The sequence below is a fragment of the Aspergillus sclerotioniger genome (genome assembly GCF_003184525.1).
Source record: "Aspergillus sclerotioniger CBS 115572 chromosome Unknown BO94scaffold_26, whole genome shotgun sequence".
NCBI lineage: Eukaryota > Fungi > Ascomycota > Eurotiomycetes > Eurotiales > Aspergillaceae > Aspergillus > Aspergillus sclerotioniger.
The window spans coordinates 284,423-305,864 of NW_020291016.1; the positions used below are offsets into that span (position 1 = coordinate 284,423).

Consider the following 21,442-nt stretch of genomic DNA (forward strand, 5'->3'; position numbering starts at 1 on the left):
CCTCGGCAAAAGACGTTGAAATTTCAGATATGTGTAAGGGCCTGTTGGGAGGGCAATGAGGAAATGATTGGAATCGGACCAGCCTTAGCCAATATTTCCGAATATGTCGGGCTTGCTGGGCACGGTTGACGCGAAATGTTGCTGTTCTGGGAGGATAGATTGGAGCGATTGGTTCTGATGTAGAGTCGCATAGTGGTTAGCAAGATAGAAGATTAAGACGCGTTGTTTGGGCGACAACGATAACAAAGACAGCACATTAGTACACGATCATGAACAAAAGTAGGGATCTGTTGGATAGAGCTGCAACTCAAGGAAAAAGGTTCGAATCCCCAACCCCCTCAAACGGACCACAACACCAGGGCGAATGAGCTGTCTCGACGAGAAAAAGCAAAGGAAGCATCGATTGGGGATCCTGCTGAAATCCAGAAAAATGTCACCACACATACCAAACTGCGCCGCCCCTCATGTTAGATGAGGACTCCCCCCTCCAGTGTTACTTTGTCCCCCCCGCGACTATTTTGGTTGAATAACAATCTGGACTGTTGCGCCTGGTGATTGAAGGTGGCGACAGGCAAAATAGACGCTCGCCTAAGATGCTCGTTGTGTGTGTGTTGGAGCGGTGTTGAGGAGGGCGGTCGGCGTACCAAGGGGACGAGCAGGTATCGGCGATTTTGCTGGGACCGTGTATTCCAAAAGCGATAATGATGATGCCAAAAAAAGGGAACAGGAACAGGAAAAAAAAAGAACAAAGAAATTCCGTCCGATTGCAGTTGCCCAAAGAAATGGAAGCAGTGATCAAAGAAACACGAGAGCGATTCGGCACGGTGTTGGAGGTGTTCAGACTTGAATGTCGCAGCGACGACACATTCCTTGACAGCGTTATGCAAGCGCGGCTGTGTGTCAGGCTAAGAAGCCTCCGTTTTTTTTAAGGGGGAGTCGGCAGTGGGGATGGCGTTGCAAGGCTCCGAAATAGTTACTGGGTGGCTTCAGAGTGCTTATGGGGGATTATGGGAAGCCTATCGCTTTAGTGCACAGACAGCCTGATAGCCATGGAGAGGCCCTTTGACTTTAGAAAAAAGGGTAGTGGATAACGCCTGTAATTAACAGGTAAGGACGGTCAATATGGCCCTACCTCCCTGAAGAATGGAAGCAGAAGAGTCTTCTCTTACTGTTTATTTTCAAGCAAACGCTATCGGCAAGCAGCAGATTAGATCTGATCCACGATGGTCAAGTGAAGGAATTATGAGGCAGCCTAAGCCAAATCCGAGGGCCACAGGTTAAAAAGGAAAAAAAAAGAACTCGTGGCTGGTGCCAGGAGGATGACGTTGGTCCAACCCACGTATCGATGGGTTAATATCTGCAATAGTCACGGAATTACCCAAGTACCTTACAGCTTGGAGGAGGGGGTGGGAACGAAAAGGTCGAAAATTACCTGGGGAAAAATCGAGAGGCTGTCCGACAGAAAGTCAAATTATGATATTACGATCCCATGGCTACTACGATTGCATGAATCTGGCTCTCAAACCAAAAGAGCGGTTTTATCTCAGAATCGCATCGATGGTGTAGGTAAGATAGTTGATCGTTGTTCCTTGTCGGGTTGCCCCTGAGCACGCTACTGCGCAATAACCCTTGTGATAATGGCAACCCCGGGCTGCAATGACCAGCTCCTCCTGCGCGGACGGGAGTACAGGCCACTGGGATATACACCGAAAGATCGGGAGGACCCATCCAAACACTGGAGACGCTGACAATGACTGGCCCAAAAAGATCGGGTCTGGCAGTTGGTGCCTTGGGCGGGATGATGCAGGCCCGGGCTAGCAAACCGCAATTGCGACCGTAGATTGGCCAACCACAGCCCCCTGAACGGGGGGATGCAGTCGCAGGGTCAAATCAGATGAACCCGCGAGACACGAGTACCTGACGCGGAGGCCCATCATAGCATCCAATCCATTTGGGTGGCACCTTATTTGGCTGCTTAGTACGCAGTACTAGTCAGGACTCTCGGTCGGATGGCACTAACTTGCATTATCATTGTTATTGTTCTTAGTACGGAGTACCCGGTAGTAATCCCGAACAATCCACTCGTGAGCAATTTCTGTCCGGGAATGTATGACCAAAGACCTAATCAAAATAATGAACGAAACCTGTAGAATGTATTGTCTCAATCTCGATCCACTAAGGTAATCCCTCGGACGATTGTCTGATTCTTGAAGCTCGACGGGCGCTTAACCATGGTTCCGACAAGACAATTTTGATACGGTTAGTGGGGATGATGAAAAAAGTAGTAATGTTCCCTCCGTGCCTGAGAGACTGTACCTGGAACTAACCAGGTACTACCGTTGAATGAATGATTTGAATGCCCCGCTTCGCCAATGACATCTACTACTAGGTAGGTATAGCACTGATTATTCTCTACTATCTACTACCTACTACTTATAAGACATTCCGGACGGCTAAATATAGATAAAGGAAAGAAGCAGCGAGGACGAGCTTGGTCATGTCACATGGACAATCAGCTGCCCCGTAAGCAATGTTCAAATACCCTCGTACCCAAGTAGTCATGGGCGCTTATAACCATTCCAAGTAATTTACGGAGGATGATAAGAGCACGGATTTTCGCCTCTGGTCTAGCGCTTCGGTATGGAGGTGGAGTAAAACAACTCTTCATGTTAGCGAAGGTGGCGTGCCCCATATCATTATAGCCCTATCCTACAAAGTATCTACATGTGTAGAGGTAGAAGTATCTACCATTTTACCGACCTACCTAGCTGTCGCAAGTCGTACTCGTGGGCGTTGACCGGGGACCACGTAGTACCTACTCCGTAGCTTACTGCGCTTATGCGGAGGCGTTGAGGACGGTGCTCAACTAGTGACTTTTCGCCTGGAGCCTAGTAAGGAAGTTTACTGTTTACGGAGTACTACGGAGTACTACGGTGTACACGTGGGACAGTGGGAGAGATGGGCTCTCTTCCGTTCTCCATCCCGAGTCAATAGCCCGGCACTACGTAATTGTACCTAGTTAGTACCATCTGGGCAGAGACAGAATCCACATTCCCTGTCAATACCTGCAGCTCTGCACAATATTGCATTCATCAAGATCCGTAATACGGTACGGACTACGGAGTAATCCGTTGATGAACCTGCTGCTACCTGCCGCTACCTGCCTACCTTGGACTTGCGTGCATCTGATGAATTCTATCGAACAAAAGGCCACCAATGACGGTGGATCGCGGGAACCCGCCCTCCATGGCATCGACACAAGGGCCAGCCACCGAACATTTCTGAGAGAAGCAGGGACCCAGGGGCAACCAGTCTTTGCCGCTCAGGGGTTTCACACCGCCGTCCGTGGGAGACGGTGATCCTGCCCTAAACGCCAGGCTGAAACAATGGCCCCGCTTTTGGGCCAGCGGCTCACCGGGTGGCGCTCGTTCACGTGATGGCCAGCCCTCCCTCGTCTCCGACCGCCGACCAGCACACACAACGTCTCCCCCCTCCCGAAGCTTGTTTTTTTCCCTCCCAGCTTCCGAGTTGCCCACGACTAACCTCAAAGTCACCTCATACTAACCTCACCTGCAGTGAGGGGGACACGTGCAGCGGTTGCCTTCATCAACGGCCCTGTGTTTGCCACCCCGAAGCCACCAAAACTCCCGTGGGGGTTGTGCTTCTCCTCAGTCGCCTTCTTCATTCTTGTGTTGGCAGGCACAGTAATTGTTGCTTTGGGCCCAACAGCATTGCCCCGGAGCAAAAGCTCTCAACTAGCTGCGAGGCTCAACCACTAATCACACTGCATTCAGCGAGCCGATCACAAAATGTCCTTGGTTTCGGGTCCTAGCAGGGCTGTTGGGACTCCATCCAGCTTGAACCTTAGTGTCGAAAGGCATGTGGAATACATCAAGAACTTGGACAGCGTGCGTCATTCTTACTATAACCATAACTCTTCTCTTCAGGGTGGGGAAGGTGGTTGACAGGTGATGCTAGAGGAGGGATGAGCTAGAATATTGGCTCACCGAGCACCTTCGCCTGAATGGGGTGTATTGGGGCTTGACAGCCCTACATCTCCTTGGTCGTCCCGATGCTCTTCCTCGTGAAGACACCATCAATTTTGTACTCTCCTGCCAACGCGCAGATGGGGGTTTTGGAGCTGCCCCGGGCCATGATGCGCACATGTTGTATACAGTGTCGGCCGTGCAAATTCTCGTAACACTAGACGCGGTGGATGAGCTGGACAAGCGCGGTCTAGGAGGCAAAGAGAAAATCGGCTCTTTCATTGCAGGGCTACAAGACAAGGACACTGGCGCTTTTATGGGCGACGAATGGGGAGAAAGGGATACGCGCTTTTTGTATGGCGCTTTCAATGCACTCTCCCTTCTTGGGCTCCTCGATACCGTCGATGTACCCAAAGCTGTTGCCTATGTCCAGCAGTGTGAAAATTTGGATGGCGGCTATGGAATCCAGCCTGGAGCTGAATCGCATGCCGGCCAGATCTTCACTTGTGTAGGAGCTCTGGCAATCGCCGGGCGACTAGACTTGGTGGACAGGGACCGCCTGGGAGGCTGGCTTAGCGAAAGACAGGTTGACAATGGGGGTCTGAACGGACGGCCCGAGAAACTACCAGATGCATGCTATAGCTGGTGGGTCGGTGCTAGCCTAGCTATGATTGACAGACTGCATTGGATCGATAGTGGCAAGCTTGCTGCTTTCATCTTGCGTTGTCAGGTATGTTTATACCTTTGTGGTGGCCATGTCGGCATGGCGCTGACGCAATTTAGGATTCGGAGGCTGGTGGCATTGGAGACAGACCAGGCAGCATGGTTGATGTATTTCATACCCATTTCGCCATCGCTGGGTTGAGTCTTCTGAGGTTTGATGGTGTCCAAGAAGTAGACCCAGTCTAGTAAGTTGGCCAGTCGCTCGATGCAGCCGCAGATAGCTAACATTATGTCCAGTTGTTTACCGAAGGCAATAATACTGAACTGTCGGTCCCGGTAGTACTTGGTCGTATCTTGATATCGACTATTATGTTCAATTCCCGTAGACATCGCCTCCTGCAATCTAACAACCCGTTTTTCTTTGTCTATGGACTATGGGATACAAGGCAGGAGAAGAGCAATTGGCACTGCGACTTATTTCCGCTTCATACCCCCTCACAATAGCCTGATAAGAGGCTGTTAAGACGCAGTGGCACATGACTTATGTTCCAAGACCTATGGTATCTAGATAGTCATTGTTTTATTATCCCACGCGATGAAATTGTGATCTACATTGTCATGAATCCAGAGTGTTTTGACCGAATATTGTTATACCTAAGGCCTTCTAACTATGTAAATGTGCACAAGGCTGATGCCGAAATACTATATCCAAGGTGGTCAGTCCGGCAGCATCGAGGGTGAGGAGATCCCTATCTTATGCTTCCTGCCTCAAAGATAATCTTGGTGTTGCATTTAAACATGGCCGACAATGATTTATCTCATGGAGTTGTCCATTATATCTTGCACCGGGACTTACAAGTACTCAGTGTATAGCTGTGGTTCTTTCTATCGCCTGTAAACTTCACCAGACGGTGTTACTAAGCATACTACTACTACTACTACTACTACTACTACTACTACTACTACTACTACTACTACTACTATGTATCTCCGCTACCCAGCTGTGCAAGAACACCTTCAAAGTATACTGACGTAGTATAGACCGTAGAACGTCCTATAAGCATGCTCGCTACGGCACATCTTCGGAGGAGCGGCTTGCTCGACTGCTTGATGTTGGAAATCCAACAGAGTCCCTGGTCCGTATTATTCCTTACAAGTACAATGGCATCGGTGGCTCCTTCTCTAGTCGTGAACTGGCAGTGAAACATTGCGTAGGGTAGGTTCCGGTCAAGCTTGTGGGAACGTCTTTGCTCCTGAAGCTTGCATCCTTCCCTTCCAAGGCCGATCTATCACCTCTGTCCTTTCGAGCAATTCTTCCTTGTTGTTTCCCTCGATATCTTTCCCGGAGTTCGAGCCTGCTCCCTATGAGGATCCCCTGCCAATATGGATGCAGCTGCACTTTTGTGCAATATTTGCCCCAAACGGCCGACCTTCAGTGATGTATCCCACCTGCTAACCCATATCTCGTCAAAGGCACATCTGTCCCACTACTTCAAACTTCAAGTCCGCAGCCATCAAGAGCAACAAGCCGTCACTCTGCTACGTGAATATGATAGGTGGTATAAGGCCAATAATTTAGCAAAATTACTTTCGGATCGGATGTCCTCGAAAGAAGCCCGCAGAAAGAAGACGCACGAGAAGATTAACACGGACCGGGAAGTTGAGCACCGAACGACTGAACCACTGTCCACTGCATGTCTTTCATCCCAGAACCCACTTCCTGACTACTTGGACCCACGTCTCTCTCGCTCCTATGTTGTTACGGATTCGGGGCCTGCAATTACAACCTCGCCTCACACTTCCAGTCATGCCGCTTCGGCTGGTTCTTCTTACTATCTCTCCGACACATACACTGGGTTAGAGCACTCATTGACCTCCGCAAGCACTCCAAAGCAACCTACTCAACCTATCTCCTGTATTTGGAAACAAGAGCCCAGACCCGACCCGGAGGATCAGGATACTTCTGCGCAGGCCACGTTGTACTGGTCTAAAACACTGGGCAATGAGACAGACGTTATTCCCCTATCATCCAACCAATACAACTGCGATCCGTTTATCGATGACAATGACAATGACAGCGTTGATTTCCCAACAATCTGTGAGATAGATAAGGAGAGAGCAGATGAGATAGCCAGACTGAAAGGTGTCCTATGGCCCGGAATGGATATCTTTGACTCTGCTACCGAACAGATGAGACGCAGACGCAACCAGAAAAAAGATGAAAGCATCTTGAAGATGATGGAAAAGACATCCCTCTGTGTCGAGCCTACGGAGCTTGTGTTCTCGCCTACAGGGATCTTGCGGAAGCAGCGTGTGATCTCTGGCAATGTTGAAGACAGCAGCCCTCTTAAAGGGGAAACGCCCATTCCGAAACGACGAGCAAATCGTCCGAAGCGTATCCTTTCCCAAGTCGATCCTAATATCCATCGTGGACAAGACAGGAAAAGGAACCGGAGAACTACCAAGAGGAGCGAAAGTATAGTGGATGAAGACATCGATGGAAGTAACATACCCCTTCTCAGGGCCTCCTTGGCGCCTCAACACCCTCCTCGCTATGGCAGTCACGGGGACGATATGGACGAGTTTGCAATGACTTCCAAAGACAATAAGATCAAGCCTCCCACTGGGTTTACTGTCTTCCGTGATTTGCCAAATCAATACAACGCAGGCGCAATTGACCTTCATCGTGGTGATGGATCACATTCTGCGGCGTCGGTCTCCCCTCATCCTATATTTTTACTACGGGATTACACAACCAATGCTGATGCTTACCCACTATCACCTGGCAACCATGCTTCTACCCTGACCGAGAGGGCTCTTATTATGTCGATGGAAAAAGAGAACATTGAGCCACTTCTGGATGTTCGTGGCCGCATTGATCCTCTGGTGGATTGGCATTCCCCTTCCCTCACGGGGCACTTAACCAGCGACATTGGCTATCCACCACAATACTTTTTTGGCGATGCTCGGTCCGTCGGTTTCAGTCCATTTGATAATCAAGAAAGCCCCACTGGGTACTCATTTAACCCTTTGACCGTTTCACTTCCCCGCGTGCCCGCCGACGACAATCCAGTGTACACGGCGAGAGTAAACAACAAGTCTAAACCTCAGTGTGGGACACAGCCAGGGTCCCCCGAGGCAACAGTTTCGGAGGTCGATGAGGGTGAGTTTGAACGGCTTTACCTAGATGGGAGCTCTTGTTGACTCCTGCTCTTGTTGCAATTTTCTATTGTGCTCTGGTTTAAGTCATTGTTCTGCGGGTCTATTCCCCTAATTGCACTTCCCTTCAACACCTTTTAAGAATCGCAACCAACGGATTTGGCTCTGCTTTATAGTTTGCATTGCATTCAACCTATATACAAACGCTACCATTACGAGGTATGAATACTTGGTGATTACTGAATTGGGGCCAGCCCCCCCTTGAAAGCCGTTACACATTGACTGTTAGAAGACCCGCCCCAAGATTGTACACAGTTATCGTATTATGCTCTAACATGCAGAAGATGTTATATTTATGTAGAGAGCGTGCAAGAAGAAAAGATCAGTCTGGAACGTACCTTCGACAGTAGTCGGAAGTGTACCTGTATGCCTCAGGCACGAAGGATTATGTCATCTCAATTCAATTAACGCAATCGGACACCGAGCCGGCGCGACACCGAGCCGGCGGCGGTCTGCCGCCGCCTCGCTGACTGCCTCGCTGGCCGCTTCCTAAGGCTATTCAGCCACCAAGAAAAGGCTATATACATCAATTCTTGTTGTTTTCATGAGGGCATTTTAAACGATTGTGTCCTTCACTTCCACATATACTGCAGCGGGCTGGCCGGCGTGCCCTGGCCGGCCTTGGTGCTGCGGCCTGAATTGCTTCATTTTCTCGCATCTGAGCTATATTAAAGCCCTCTTGGCCTGTCAAAGTGCCTCCCTGCTGTATATAACGACGTGAGGCCTTTCCCTTTTCTTTTTTACTCGCTTGTATAGACTGGAACTGCTTAACTTGTTGTTGAAGCAGGACTGCGTTCTGCATAGACTGTTCCGCAGCCTTAATCACCTTTTTAATAACTTCGTGTGAAACTATTGACGCCAGGCCTTGATCTGCAAGTTCTTGTATTTCTTGTCTCTGCCTTCCGAGTTCATATAAATTTGCAGGCGTTTTTCCAAGATAGAAAGACTGATTAGAATGCGAGGATGTTGGCGGAGTTAGTGTTTTTAATTGAATCCGTAGCGTTGAAAGCACCTTTTGAGGATTCAAAGGAACGAGGCCGGTGGCACGGAATCCACTGAGTATATTGATATTGGAGAAGGCCTTGGCGTGGACGCTGTGATATAACTGTAAGAAATCAAGCTTAATAATTGATTCCTCTCCATAACGAATAGCCTCAGATACACGCTGGCCATATAACTTTTTTAATGGCCCAAAGCAAGCGACATCAAGTGGCTGCAGTTTATGGACGAGTGGGCAGGCATATATAAAGGAATAATTTTCCGCGCTGTACAGAACTGATCAAACTGCTGAGTTGCATGACTGCCATAGCCGTCAAGAATCAACATACAATACTCGCCAACAGTTTTTGAAGCCGTATACCGGTCAAACACGTTCTAAAGCCAGTCAAAACCAAGCTCATTAGTAGTCCAGCCATTCTCGCTGACACTCAGATAATACGATCTTGGGCAGACTTCATACCATGTCAATTGATGATTCTGCGCTGCAAAGATAATCTGCAATAGCAGAACTATTCCTGAGGCTGATATTGCAATAATTAAAGTCACCCATTCGCGGTTTTCTGGCTGTATACACTTCACACGCGATTCTCGTGTTTCCAAGCCACAGATTACACGAGCGGTTGAAGCAACTCCCATCTGAAATCCAGTCTCATCCATATTCCATATATCTTCATCAAGAATGCCATATCTTTGGACTGTATTGTGAACAAGGTCGAACCATCTCTAAATAAGATAAGGATCCTCGCATTTAGCACGTTGATAATCATACTTTGACATGAATTTAGACGTCAGTTCCAGATAACGTTTGATATAACGAGTAATCCAACGTTCTGATATAACACCGTGTTGATTTGGCTTCAACTTTGCTTGATATAGCAGCTGGGCGGAGAATCGAGCATCGCAGATTTTAAGAGGCAGTCCACGGTGGGCCATATCAAGAAGCCACTGCTTTAACGTGTTTTCCTCAATTGTAGATAGCTTTCTACCATTGGCATCTTTTTCCGTACGTGATTTGATGCCATTTAAACGATCTTTAAAAGTGCTTATCTTGACGTCAAACGCGGCAGCGCAGGCGGCCTTTGTAGAGAACTTCCCACTCTCAAAGGCTTTAACGGCGAGATTTAAGCGTTCATTCATATCGGTCATATTGATATACGAAAAGAAACACCAAAGAAATCACGATATATCGCGAATAGGGCAATTTGGAAGAGTTCTTCGACTTCAAGATGTTGAGGGTGCAAGACGCGGCGCGGCCGGCGCCGGCTCGGTGTCCGATTACGTTAACTAACTAACTGGTGACGCGCTGCGCTACGGATCCCCACGCGTCAAGGTTCCTGAGCCGCGGACACGCATTTGACGCTAAGGTCGACTTTTTGACATCTGGAAAAGAGGAACACTGAGTTACTGTACGAAGCACAGTGGATGCTTAAGTCTATTCTGAACGTATAGATTGCAAGAAGCAGGCGCTCAATGTGCCGTCGCCACTACCCTGGTCGTCGCTGATCCTACGGCGAGTCCCCTACAGTGTGCGTTTCACAGTGCTATCCAGCACCAGCTGCCTGTCAGCGGTTTCCCAACAAGCAAGAGAAAATGCCTCTTCCCTCATCACAGCCATCGTCTTCCCCAGCACTTAAACGGAAACAATCAACCATCGCGAGCTTCTTCACAAAGAAACCACAAACCGCTCAACGGGATTCAGTCAATGTCGATGAAGACCAAGGTTCAGGAGCCAGGGCAGAGAAAGCGGCAACCCAGGAAAAAGTGCAAGACCAAAAGACTGGCCTGGCCGATGATAAGGACAATGATATAGTGGCACCAGCTCCCAAGAGAGCTAGAGCAAACCGGCCTCGGTCTGGAGATAAAGACGCGAACTCAAATTGGGCATCGGCTTCAACCATAGAGCGACCTCCGGCGCTAAGTAGTAGTCAACGGACTGAATTGTTCATGTTTACCAGCTCACCGGCTGTGCACACTGGAACGGAAGCGCCTTCGGAGACAATTGAACCCGAAGCCAAGCAAAGGCAAAAGGAGAGAGGAGAGCTACACCAAAGGTTCGTTCGGAAGTTGGGTGGCGCAGACTGTCTCATTGGCATCGGTAGGAATGCAGTCAGCGAAGTTACTTCCGCGGAGGATGGTCCAGAGGCAGAAGATGACGAGGAACCAGCACCTCCCGCTAAGGGCAAGGCCACTGGAAAGAAAGGAGGGAGCAAGCTCACTCCAATGGAGAAGCAAGTTATCGACATCAAGCGCAAGTATATGGATACGGTCTTAGTAGTCGAAGTTGGCTACAAGTTCCGGTTCTTTGGCGAAGATGCGAGGGTTGCTGCGAAGGAGTTGTCTATAGTCTGCATCCCTGGCAAATTAAGATTCGATGAACGTAAGTTTGGACATCTCTTTCACGCTTTTTTTTATGTGAGTCGCGCTCAAAGTTGGTATTTCGATTCCAGATCCCTCTGAAGCACACCTCGACCGTTTTGCCTCTGCCAGTATACCGGTTCACAGACTACACGTCCATGTGAAGCGCCTCGTTGCCGCAGGTCATAAAGTCGGTGTCGTGAGACAGATAGAAACTGCTGCGCTCAAGGCAGCAGGTGATAACCGCAACGCACCCTTTGTGCGCAAGCTCACAAATCTATACACCAAGGGCACATATATCGATGACGTGGAGGGATTGGAAGGGCCTATGCCAGCAGCATCCGGTGGTGCTTCGCCAGCGACTGGCTATCTGCTTTGCATTACTGAGACTAACGCTAAAGGCTGGGGCAATGACGAGAAGGTTCAGGTGGGAATTGTAGCAGTTCAGCCGGCTACAGGGGATATAATCTATGATGATTTTGAAGACGGGTTCATGAGGAGCGAGATTGAAACGAGGCTACTGCATATTGCACCCTGCGAGGTTTTGATAGTCGGCGAGCTATCTAAGGCTACGGAGAAGCTTGTTCAACATCTTTCTGGCAGCAAGTTGAACGTCTTCGGCGACAAGACCCGCGTGGAAAGAGTTACCAAGTCAAAAACTGCTGCGGCCGAGTCCCATAGCCATGTTTCAAGCTTCTATGCAAGGAAGATGAAGACGGCCAGTGCTGCAGATGACGCTCAGGCAAGTAGCCTACTCCAGAAGGTTCTCAATTTGCCAGAGCAAGTGACCGTCTGCCTTTCTTCTATGATTGAGCACATGAAAGAGTACAGTTTGGAATACGTCTTCGAGTTGACTAAGTATTTTCAACACTTTTCTTCTCGATCACACATGCTTCTGAACGGGAACACTCTCATGAGTCTTGAGATCTACCAAAACCAGACCGATCATACCACCAAAGGCAGTCTCTTTTGGACACTTGATCGGACGCAGACGCGCTTTGGGCAAAGACTGCTCAGGAAATGGGTCGGACGTCCTCTGTTAGATAAGTCGAGGCTCGAAGAGAGGGTGAACGCCGTTGAAGAGCTAAAGAACCCAGAAAGGACGGTCATGGTTGAGCGACTCAGAGGATTGCTTGGTAAGGTCAAGAGCGACTTGGAAAAGAGCTTGATCCGGATTTATTATGGCAAGGTTGGTCATCCCGAGTCCTTCACTTTGGGACCCCCTTGAGTTAAGGCTAATGAGGCAACCAGTGCACTCGACCGGAACTTCTCACCGTGTTACAGTCGATGCAGATGATTGCGCAAGAGTTTTCTGGCGTGAAATCGCCCTCCGATACCGGATTCATATCTGCTGCCATAAACGAAGCAATTACCTGTCTCCCGACCATCTTGGACGATGTTGTGGCTTTCCTAGACAAGATCAACATGCATGCTGCAAAAAGCGATGACAAGTATGCCTTTTTTCGCGAAGCCGAAGAGACAGAGGATATTAGCGATCAGAAGCTTGGGATTGCTAGTGTTGAACACGAGTTGCAGGAACATCGCTCTGTCGCCGGCGAGAAGCTTGGACGGAAGATGGTTGAATACAAGTCTGTTGCAGGCATTGACTATCTAATCGAGGTTGACAACAGCTCGGCCTCTATCAAACGGGTCCCTGCATCTTGGATGAAAGTGAGCGGCACCAAGAAAGTCTCCAGATTCCACACGCCGGAAGTTATCCAACTCACACGACAACGAGATCAACATAAAGAGGCGTTGGCGGCAGCTTGTGACAAGGCTTTTATAGGCCTCCTAGGCGATATTGCAACCAAATACCAACCCTTTCGGGATTGTGTGCAGGCGCTGGCCTCGCTTGACTGCCTAATCTCGCTGGCTACTATAGCTGGCCAGCCGGGATATGTCAAGCCTGAGTATACGGACCACACGTGCATCCATGTCGATCAGGGCCGCCACCCAATGGTTGAACAGCTCTTGCTGGACAGCTACGTGCCCAACGATATCGACTTGGACAGTGACAGGACACGCGCTCTTCTGGTCACTGGCCCTAATATGGGTGGCAAGTCCAGCTATGTACGACAAGTGGCCCTCATTGCCATCATGGGACAAATTGGCTCGTATGTCCCCGCGCGAGCGGCCAAGCTTGGTATGTTGGACGCTGTGTTCACTCGCATGGGTGCTTTCGACAACATGTTGGCGGGCGAGTCTACATTCATGGTCGAGCTCTCTGAAACCGCGGATATACTCAAACAGGCGACCCCTCGGTCACTAGTCATACTGGACGAATTGGGTCGGGGTACATCCACGCATGATGGCGTTGCAATCGCCCAGGCCGTCCTCGACTATATGGTGCGGTCGATTGGAAGCCTCACCCTCTTCATCACACATTATCAGCATCTCTCCTCGATAGTACATTCCTTCGCCGACCACGCACTACGAAACGTGCACATGCGCTTCACCGAATCGGGAGCTGGGGCGGACGAAGAAATCACATTCCTTTACGAGGTGGGCGAGGGCGTGGCACACCGCAGTTACGGATTGAATGTCGCACGATTAGCAAATCTGCCAGGGTCATTGCTGGAGCAAGCCCGGCAGAAAAGTAAAGAGCTGGAGGAGAAAATCCGCCGTCGGAAACTTGCTGGACTTGTGGCGGCGGTCGGGGGAGTCATGGAAGGTTCCCAAGATGATGGCATGATTGAGCGACTCGTTAGCAGCGCGGAGCAGCTGTGATTGACTAGCTTTACACAAGCCGAGCATCGTTGCAAGCTGTTGCTTCTTATATGGGACTGGCATTGCTGGCAGTGCATGGTTACAAGCTATGTGCCTGGGTAGATAGATGTATGAATATCGATGGCTGGCAAAAAGTGGTGGTTTCCAGAAAGTCCGTACGGTTGTTGACTCTTCTACAAATAGGCCAGGAGATTTACTATAGGCTAACATCCCCAGGATCACGGAGCAAGCACCGAGCACCTGCCTAGGCCAGTTACCCAGGATAACCGGTAGCTTGAGACCAGGACTATCATCCAAGGCCGGCCTTGGATATCAATTGCGACTCCCTCAACCGCTTATTCCACAGAACGATCCGGAAGCGCTGGTGCGAGTACGCGGGAAATCAAACCCGGGGAGTCAATCGCCAAGCGCGAGATCGAGACCAAGGATCCACTGCAGCCATTGTTCATAAAGTTCATCCGATTCGAATGCGACACGGGGGAAGAAAAAAAAAGGAGCTAGACAGAGTTGATGAAGGATCATCTCGCGCCCGTGGGATTTCAAATTTTTTTCCTTCGTTTTTTTATTTCCGGTTGATATCCTTGTTTTCGTCTCTCTCTCTCTATTTGAATCCCGATATGTTGGACACAGACAGAATGGTAGAAAGAAACACAAAACTGATTCACCGCCCGGATGCCGCATCAGCCCATGAAATAGTATTGTTGCCTTCCCGACCTCCCAGAATCATTTCCAACGCAAGCAAGGGTACATAGCCTCGAGAGGGAAAAAGATAAGAAAACTCGGAGCGGAAAAGGAAATTAACGGAGACGGCGGGCCTCGCGTTCGGACTCGAGCAGGCAGAGGATGTCGTCGACCTTGACTAGAGATTGCGACGAAGAAGATTGAGTTAGCCTGTGTGCGACAATTGATGGTGAATTTTCATGTCTGGTTCTGGCTGCACTGGCCGAAATCTCCCTTTCTCCGGACTGAGAATATCCCGTGTAAACCCCATGTCCAACTTTCCTGCATTTGTCGATTTCGGCGATTCGTCCTCCACGTTCTTCCTTCCGTCAAATTCTTCCGCGCCCGTTTCCTTGCTCTTTCTTGCGGGATATCTCTTTCCGGGGGATTGCGGTCCAGACACCATAGACGTAGTGGGAGATCATGAATCAACGGAGAATCGCATACCTGGGCCCTTGACGTTACGGATGATGCTGCGGGAGGTGTCGTCCATGAACTCGACGCGGACCTGGGTGACACCACCACGGGATCCTGGGGGCAAAATTGTCAGTAAGACCGTTCAGCGTTGCGGAGAGATTCGTGTATATATCCTGGCGAAACGAATCGAGGAAATCACGACGTACCGGTACGGCCGAGGACACGAGTGACCTTGACGAGCTTAGCGGGCTGCTTGGCGGAATCCATCTTGAAGTTGGGCTTGACGACAGCGAAGGACTGACGGGATGGAGGAAGATGGCGTTGGGGGGGGGTTGGCAGACAGAAGTTGAAGCCGTTCGTGAAAATCGAGGGATTTGCGGCTTGTGTGGGTTGGCTTTCTGTTTTGGGCTAAAGGCGAGGGCTCAGGGCTAATGTGGCCTGAGCCGTCAGGCATCAATTCTTGCCTGGATTATTAGGCAGTTAAGCCCTGTGGCCTGATATACTGGGCAGAAATATCAGGCAGGCATGACTTCCTGGCCTGAGGCACTGTCGGGCCCCTCCGATGACGGGATTTCAGACTCTTTTCTGCGCATCCACCACATCTTCCCTCTTTCTCTTCCCTCTCTAACCACTTCTTCAACTCCTTCTTGTCTAATATCGTCTGTTTGGGATAGCCATTGGTCTGTTAGGCTTCGGAATTATTCCCATATTTTTCAATTGTTTCTTTTCACTCCTCTCCGCTGTCTCCGATTCCTCGCAAATTACCCCGCGCCGTTGATCGTCAAAGATGGATCTCGTCAACCAGTGAGTCAATTGCCCCCGTTACAACATTGAACTCCCGGAACCCAATATACTCCTCCAAGATTGTCTTGATTACTGACATCGACCGTATAGCCTCGAAGGAAGACTGCTTTTCGCTGTCCCTAAAAGCAAGTTCCCGCAGTGACTCATTCTCCCTGACCGCATAGAAGCTCCCAGCTTTCCAACCCACCAATGGCCCCCCAAACAAGCCCTGGACTAATGCCTTCCTTGCTGTTACAGAGGGCCGTCTTCAACAAGCCACCCTGGACCTTCTGGCCGGTTGCGATATCCAGTTCCGCCGTGAAACCCGCCTGGATATTGCCCTGGTCAAGAACCTCCCCATCGCCCTCATCTTCCTCCCCGCCGCAGACATCCCCACCTTCGTTGGTGAGGGCCGCGTTGATCTCGGTATCACAGGCCGCGATCAGATTGCTGAACACGATGCGCTGCTGCCCCGCGGCGAAGTCTCCGGCGTGGAGGAGATCATGGACCTCGGCTTCGGTGCCTGCAAGCTGCAGGTGCAGGTTCCGGAGAAGGGCGACATCACTGAGGCCAAGCAGCTGATCGGCCGGAATGTCGTCACCAGCTTCACTGCACTCACCGAGGCCTTTTTCGCCCAGCTCGAGGGCAAGAGCGAGAAGAGTGAACTCAGCACCAAGATCAAGTACGTTGGTGGCAGTGTTGAGGCTGCCTGCGCTTTGGGCGTGGCTGATGGCATTGTCGACCTTGTTGGTACGTTGGAACCCTGTCTGTGGCTGTGTAATTTGTTCGACGACTGACCATGATGTAGAGTCCGGTGAGACCATGAAGGCCGCTGGTCTCAAAGCCATAGATACTGTTGTCGAGACCGTTTCCGTCCTGGTCAAGTCCAAGAACACCCAAAACGCTCTGGTTGATCTGATCGCTTCCCGTATCCGCGGTGTCATCAGTAAGTAATGCCGTACCCTTCACCAGACGGTCTAGCTAATCTTATTTCTCCCTTCAGCTGCCCAAAAATACGTCTTGTGCCAGTACAACATCCCTCGCGCAGAGCTGGCCACTGCCTCCAGCATCACCCCCGGCAAGCGCGCTCCCACGGTCACCGCCCTCGAAGAAGACGGCTGGGTTGCCGTCAGCTCGATGGTCGAGAAGAAGAAGATCGCGACGGTCATGGACGAGCTGACCAAGGTCGGCGCGACGGATATCCTTGTCCTGAACATCACCAACTCGAGAACGGGTTAATGTGTGAAACATATATACTCTAGTTCTCTTTCCTTTTCAATCTTTTTATATTTCTTCTATGGTATACTAGGGCGCGTTTTCTCGCATTTGATCTTCTCTTTCTTTCTTTGTGACCAATATTATTCGCTTTTGAGATGATTAGACGGGTTTGTTCGAGTCCTGTGGGATTCAAAATGAAAAAAATAGACGGAGCTTGGACCTGATTATATCTAATCTTCATTAATAATTATAATACTCCGTACAAAATAAACAAAGAGATTATCGAAAAAGATTTTAGTTAGAATCTATGAGATAAAGCCTGAATTTTCATCCCCCCTTCCCGTCTACAGGAACCCGAGAACCCTTACCCCCCCTAGTTAGATCCGTATTAGGTAGTCTAGTAAAGTTAATAATTCCGATTTGAATTAGCTACAGTATATATATGTATCATATCTTATCACAGTGTCGTATCAATGTCAGGTCATTCGGAAGGATTTGATTGATTGATTGATTGATTTAGATAAGCGAGCGTATCGCCAATGAATGCATTCTAACAGAGCTTAGTGATCCTTCAAGCGTAGCTCTTAGCGTGCTTGCACATCGTCATGGAAATATATATATATATATACATGTTTGGGTGGTTCTAGTTGGTGATTGGAGGAGATGATCGGAAATATATATATTAATTATGGTTGGAAGATTACTACATCGGCACGGATGACAGAAGGGGTATGATGTAGATACTATCTAGCATTAATATACTATAGTAATTATTGCGGTATATATTTTGCAGATTTTTAATACTTCTTATGGACACTGTATGGAGTACAGTACATTGATGCAAGGACAGCTGGAATCAGATATGAATACTCTTTCATTATTCATGCGTTGTCGTCATAAAGAGATGCAGTGCGAACAGGACATATGATATGGGTATCGTTTCTATGCAGAGGGGAATAGGAATGACGATATGTATGTATGGAGGGGAGAGGTTCGAGGGTGATGAATCATGACGATGGGTGGGAACCACCCAGTCCGACGCCCTCTTGCCGGCCCCGGACCAAAGCCAGTAGACACTGGCCCACACCCTCCAGGTCACCTAAGAGTCCGACGTGTCCGCGATCGCTCTTCACCAGACCTCCCTTGATGATCCGGTACCCCGGGGGTAACATCGCCGCGGAGGCGAGACAGACACCATCACCTGCTGCGAAGGCCAGATCGTCGTACGCGTCCTGGTGCTTGATGCGCTCGCGCGATTCGACGCGAGCGCCATAGACGGTGGGCACGGACTTGCCGTACAGCACGGCAAAGGGTGGGTATTGGTTGCGCGACTGGTGAGAGGCGTTGAATTCAAGCTCTTGCTTGAACTGCTTGACCTCTTTCAGAGTCCGCTCGAGGTAGGCCAAAGCTGTCGCGCGGGGAATGGTTGTGGCTGTCGTTTGCTTGGTATTGGAAGAGCCCCGGAAATTAGCAGTTGGGCCTATCGCGCCATCCAGATGCGGAGGAGCCACCGGCGCTGTCTTGCCAGTTGCCTCAGAGGGCGGGTTAGCCGCTTCCTGGGGATTATGTGCCGATGTTTGCTCGCTATTGGCATCGTCCGATGACGACAGGCTGTCCTTACTGCCTAGGACCGTCGAGATGCGCTTGCCAAGCAGGGGCAGATTGTCTACAAAGCCTCTGCCGTTGCCAACTGGAAGGGCCGGATTGACACAGGGAGAGAGTCGGTGCTCGTCCCACGCCTGGGCGGAGAAGAAATCCACCCGGTATTCTTCCTTCGTCCGTTTGTCAATGAAGCAGTGGCCGTCCTCGGGAAGGAGGGCATAGCTAGTTCGGAAAGTGAAATTCACCTGTGCGGTGAGAACGCGGGAACTGAGTAGCACGTCATCGCCATTGCGCATGGGGCCCAGGATATTGACACAGTGTTGCGGGACGCCTGCATAGAGAACGCCTGCGAAGAGATCGGGCCGCTGATTGACGGCATGCCTGGTGATGAGGCCGCCCAGACTGTGGGCGACCACATAGGCTCCTCGCTTTTCGGGAGGCGTGTCGGGGGAGTTACAGGGCAAGCCCTCGAGGAACTTCACCAGCCGCTTAGCAAGCAGATGAGGGCTCAACCGCCAGTCATAGCCGTAATCCCAGACCCGAAGATCCCCGTTGACCGCGTTCGGGCACTTCTGCAGACGCTTCATCAGCCGACGGCAGATATCGACCGGGCCGACATGGGACAAAACGCCGGACGGAATGATGGTCTCTTCCATCCGCTCCTCGTCCTCCGGGTTCAGGCCAACCTCAAGATCCACCTTGCGAAGATTTAAGCCAACCTTCATCGGAACCCACAGCTGGCGCTGTGGCGGCTTGGCAGACCGCAAGACAGACCCCCGGTAACCCCCCAGGATGACAACGTCACCGGTCATTTCAGTCATGGCTTCCGTCAACATGGGGTATTGTGTACTCATGCTGGACCGCGGCGAGCGAGCCCGCAGCTGCGGTGGATCATCGCTAGGCATCTCTCGTGCGACGGGCGGCTGTTCCGGTGTGGAGTAAGTATGCCCTCTGCGATGGGTTACATCCGACAGGAACGGTCTGTAGCCCCAGTCACTCCGCAGATCCTGCAAATGCAGCGTGGGCATGCTAAGCAGCCGGCTGCTGGAATCCTGAAGACTGTCCTTGATCGCCTTGAACCGGCTGTTGACTTGCGAATGTATATGTTCGTAGCGAGGCCGCTGGTCAAGTGATGATGCGGTGGACGAGGCCCTCAAGTATAGAGACTGGTCTGATGACGACCTTCGTAGCATAGACGGTGCTCCCTGACCGGTTGCACTGGGTCTCCGCGCATATGAGTGCCTAGCGGTCGTTGCGCCTCCGAGAGGCTCGAGATCCGAGACTTGCTCCTCGGGGCTATCTCGGCTGGATTCTGGATCGGAAAAGGACTTGCGCCGGGACTGCAACGCCGCATCGTCCTTTCCTTGGCCCAGCGCCAGCTTTGACGCGGGTTTCAGGGTTTGACTGCGGGCCCGGACCTGGGCCGATGAGCCGGGTCGGAAGGAGAGGGATGAACGCTTAGTCAACAGGTCTGGCAGGAACTTCTTCAGTCGTAGGTTGGTCAAAGAGTCGCCCGACCATGCCCGGGGTCGCAGGGGGAGCCCGGTCAAGATCGACCGGGTAAAGCTGCTTCGCTGGCCGTCCTTGGGCGTTCGTGCGCTGTCACGCTGTGGTGCCACCAGATCCGATGGAGGCGCGCGGGCGACAGCCGGCTTGCCAGCGGCTTCCTCGGGCAAAGTTTCGGGTTCATCGGTGATCTCAGACGCAAAAAGACCCTCTGAGTCGGGTGTGTCGGGAATTGGCTCAAAGTAGCCGCCCTGGCGTTCCATCACTCGACTTTTCTCTTCCGCGGGCGTGAGACGCGCCTTCATACGGCTCTGGCTGCGGCTGATACTGACCCCGATCACCTCGTTGGCTTCATCTTCCCGGGCGGCGTCCGGTCCAATTAGCTCCTCACTGTCAGAACTAGAATTGGCGGTGATGGCGGGAGAGGAAACGGCGGGGGCTTGTCCGTTGATCCCAGCCGGATGTGCAGAAATAGCCATGGTTGGGATGAACGGAGAGGGGGGGAGGGCTGAGATTATAGGTCACCCATGCAGGGAGAGGATTTAAAAAATGGAGTGATGAGGAATAATAAGAATAGATGGAAGAAGGCTGAGACAAACTACTAGAGAGGGCAATCGATTAGGATCCATCACATGCCAGAGTGGATTGATGGATTATGGAGCAGGCACTAAACTAACGGTTCGAATGTGTCTGCGATGGAGCATCGGAGCATTCGTATTCGCGTTAGCTCTTTAGAGGGGCTCCATTGGGGCCAGACTGGAGTGTGCTGGACACGATCAGCAAATCAAGTGCAGGGAACCACCACCAGGATGGGGACGAAGCACGAAAGATAAATAATAATAATGGATATGGGCGAGGGGCAGTCGACAGGTACAATCGGAGGAGGAAAAAGCAACAGAAATAATCAGGAGAGACGAGCAGGGGAACGCAAGAGGCCCAAAAAGTCAAACGCGGTTCCACCGCACAGCCTCCGGGCGTTCCGGAAGAAGCTTCCTGTCAGTCGCGACGATTCTTCTTGATTTGCAATGCCGGCAACGAGGGCAGGCTGTCTCGCACAGCGGGCTATTCTTGGGTGCCGACCATGGATAGTGCCGGATAGTCCAACGTAGCTGAGCGTTAGTGGGATGCTTGGCTGGAGGTTAAGTCAGTGGCTGGGGGGGATCCGCGATCACCAGGAGGATTGGCTGTTTCGGAGCTGAGGTCAGCTTGGGCTGAGCCTGCATCCTGATCCTGGATGATTCAGATCC

The 21,442-nt window shown here is 50.8% G+C and overlaps 6 protein-coding genes across 6 annotated transcripts; 4 read left to right on the plus strand and 2 right to left on the minus strand.

The window, feature by feature from the left end:
- Positions 1 to 3,809: 3,809 nt before the first annotated feature.
- On the plus strand, positions 3,810 to 5,308 carry BO94DRAFT_498610 (Rab geranylgeranyltransferase subunit beta BET2; the record flags this gene model as incomplete). Its single annotated transcript, XM_025609352.1, has 4 exons — positions 3,810 to 3,908; positions 3,979 to 4,716; positions 4,770 to 4,894; positions 4,947 to 5,308. The coding sequence occupies 4 exons, from the start codon at positions 3,810 to 3,812 to the stop codon at positions 4,987 to 4,989; spliced, it is 1,005 nt and encodes a 334-aa protein (XP_025464415.1). The 3' UTR covers positions 4,990 to 5,308.
- Positions 5,309 to 6,032: 724 nt separating this feature from the next.
- On the plus strand, positions 6,033 to 7,988 carry BO94DRAFT_604402 (uncharacterized protein; the record flags this gene model as incomplete). Its single annotated transcript, XM_025616459.1, has 2 exons — positions 6,033 to 6,453; positions 6,511 to 7,988. The coding sequence occupies 2 exons, from the start codon at positions 6,033 to 6,035 to the stop codon at positions 7,851 to 7,853; spliced, it is 1,764 nt and encodes a 587-aa protein (XP_025464416.1). The 3' UTR covers positions 7,854 to 7,988.
- Positions 7,989 to 10,457: 2,469 nt separating this feature from the next.
- Positions 10,458 to 13,949, plus strand: msh3 (mismatch repair protein MSH3; the record flags this gene model as incomplete). The annotated part of the gene is made up of 3 exons (XM_025608452.1): positions 10,458 to 11,244; positions 11,315 to 12,411; positions 12,474 to 13,949. 3 exons carry the CDS (start codon positions 10,458 to 10,460, stop codon positions 13,947 to 13,949), a joined length of 3,360 nt encoding a protein of 1,119 aa, XP_025464417.1.
- Positions 13,950 to 14,746: 797 nt separating this feature from the next.
- Positions 14,747 to 15,353, minus strand: BO94DRAFT_588568 (40S ribosomal protein eS28; the record flags this gene model as incomplete). Its single annotated transcript, XM_025615889.1, has 3 exons — positions 14,747 to 14,808; positions 15,117 to 15,200; positions 15,293 to 15,353. The coding sequence occupies 3 exons, from the start codon at positions 15,351 to 15,353 to the stop codon at positions 14,747 to 14,749; spliced, it is 207 nt and encodes a 68-aa protein (XP_025464418.1).
- A 440-nt stretch (positions 15,354 to 15,793) lies between these two features.
- Positions 15,794 to 17,365, plus strand: BO94DRAFT_626837 (ATP phosphoribosyltransferase). Its single transcript, XM_025617377.1, has 5 exons — positions 15,794 to 15,890; positions 15,981 to 16,005; positions 16,055 to 16,619; positions 16,678 to 16,815; positions 16,873 to 17,365. The coding sequence occupies exons 1-5, from the start codon at positions 15,874 to 15,876 to the stop codon at positions 17,106 to 17,108; spliced, it is 981 nt and encodes a 326-aa protein (XP_025464419.1). The 5' UTR covers positions 15,794 to 15,873; the 3' UTR covers positions 17,109 to 17,365.
- A 690-nt stretch (positions 17,366 to 18,055) lies between these two features.
- On the minus strand, positions 18,056 to 20,856 carry BO94DRAFT_194641 (uncharacterized protein). The gene has a single exon (XM_025606055.1). It carries the CDS (start codon positions 20,672 to 20,674, stop codon positions 18,095 to 18,097), a length of 2,580 nt encoding a protein of 859 aa, XP_025464420.1. The 5' UTR covers positions 20,675 to 20,856; the 3' UTR covers positions 18,056 to 18,094.
- Between the last annotated feature and the right edge of the window lie 586 nt (positions 20,857 to 21,442).

What these genes read in the sequence shown, in the direction of transcription:
- BO94DRAFT_626837 (XM_025617377.1), top strand. An exon ending in TGGCATTGTCGACCTTGTTG is followed by an intron (nt 16,620 to 16,677) that starts GTACGTTGGAAC and finishes ACCATGATGTAG; the next exon opens with AGTCCGGTGAGACCATGAAG. An exon ending in CCGTATCCGCGGTGTCATCA is followed by an intron (nt 16,816 to 16,872) that starts GTAAGTAATGCC and finishes TTCTCCCTTCAG; the next exon opens with CTGCCCAAAAATACGTCTTG.
- BO94DRAFT_194641 (XM_025606055.1), bottom strand. Translation starts at nt 20,674, where the DNA reads ATGGCTATTTCTGCACATCCGGCTGGGATCAACGGACAAGCCCCCGCC.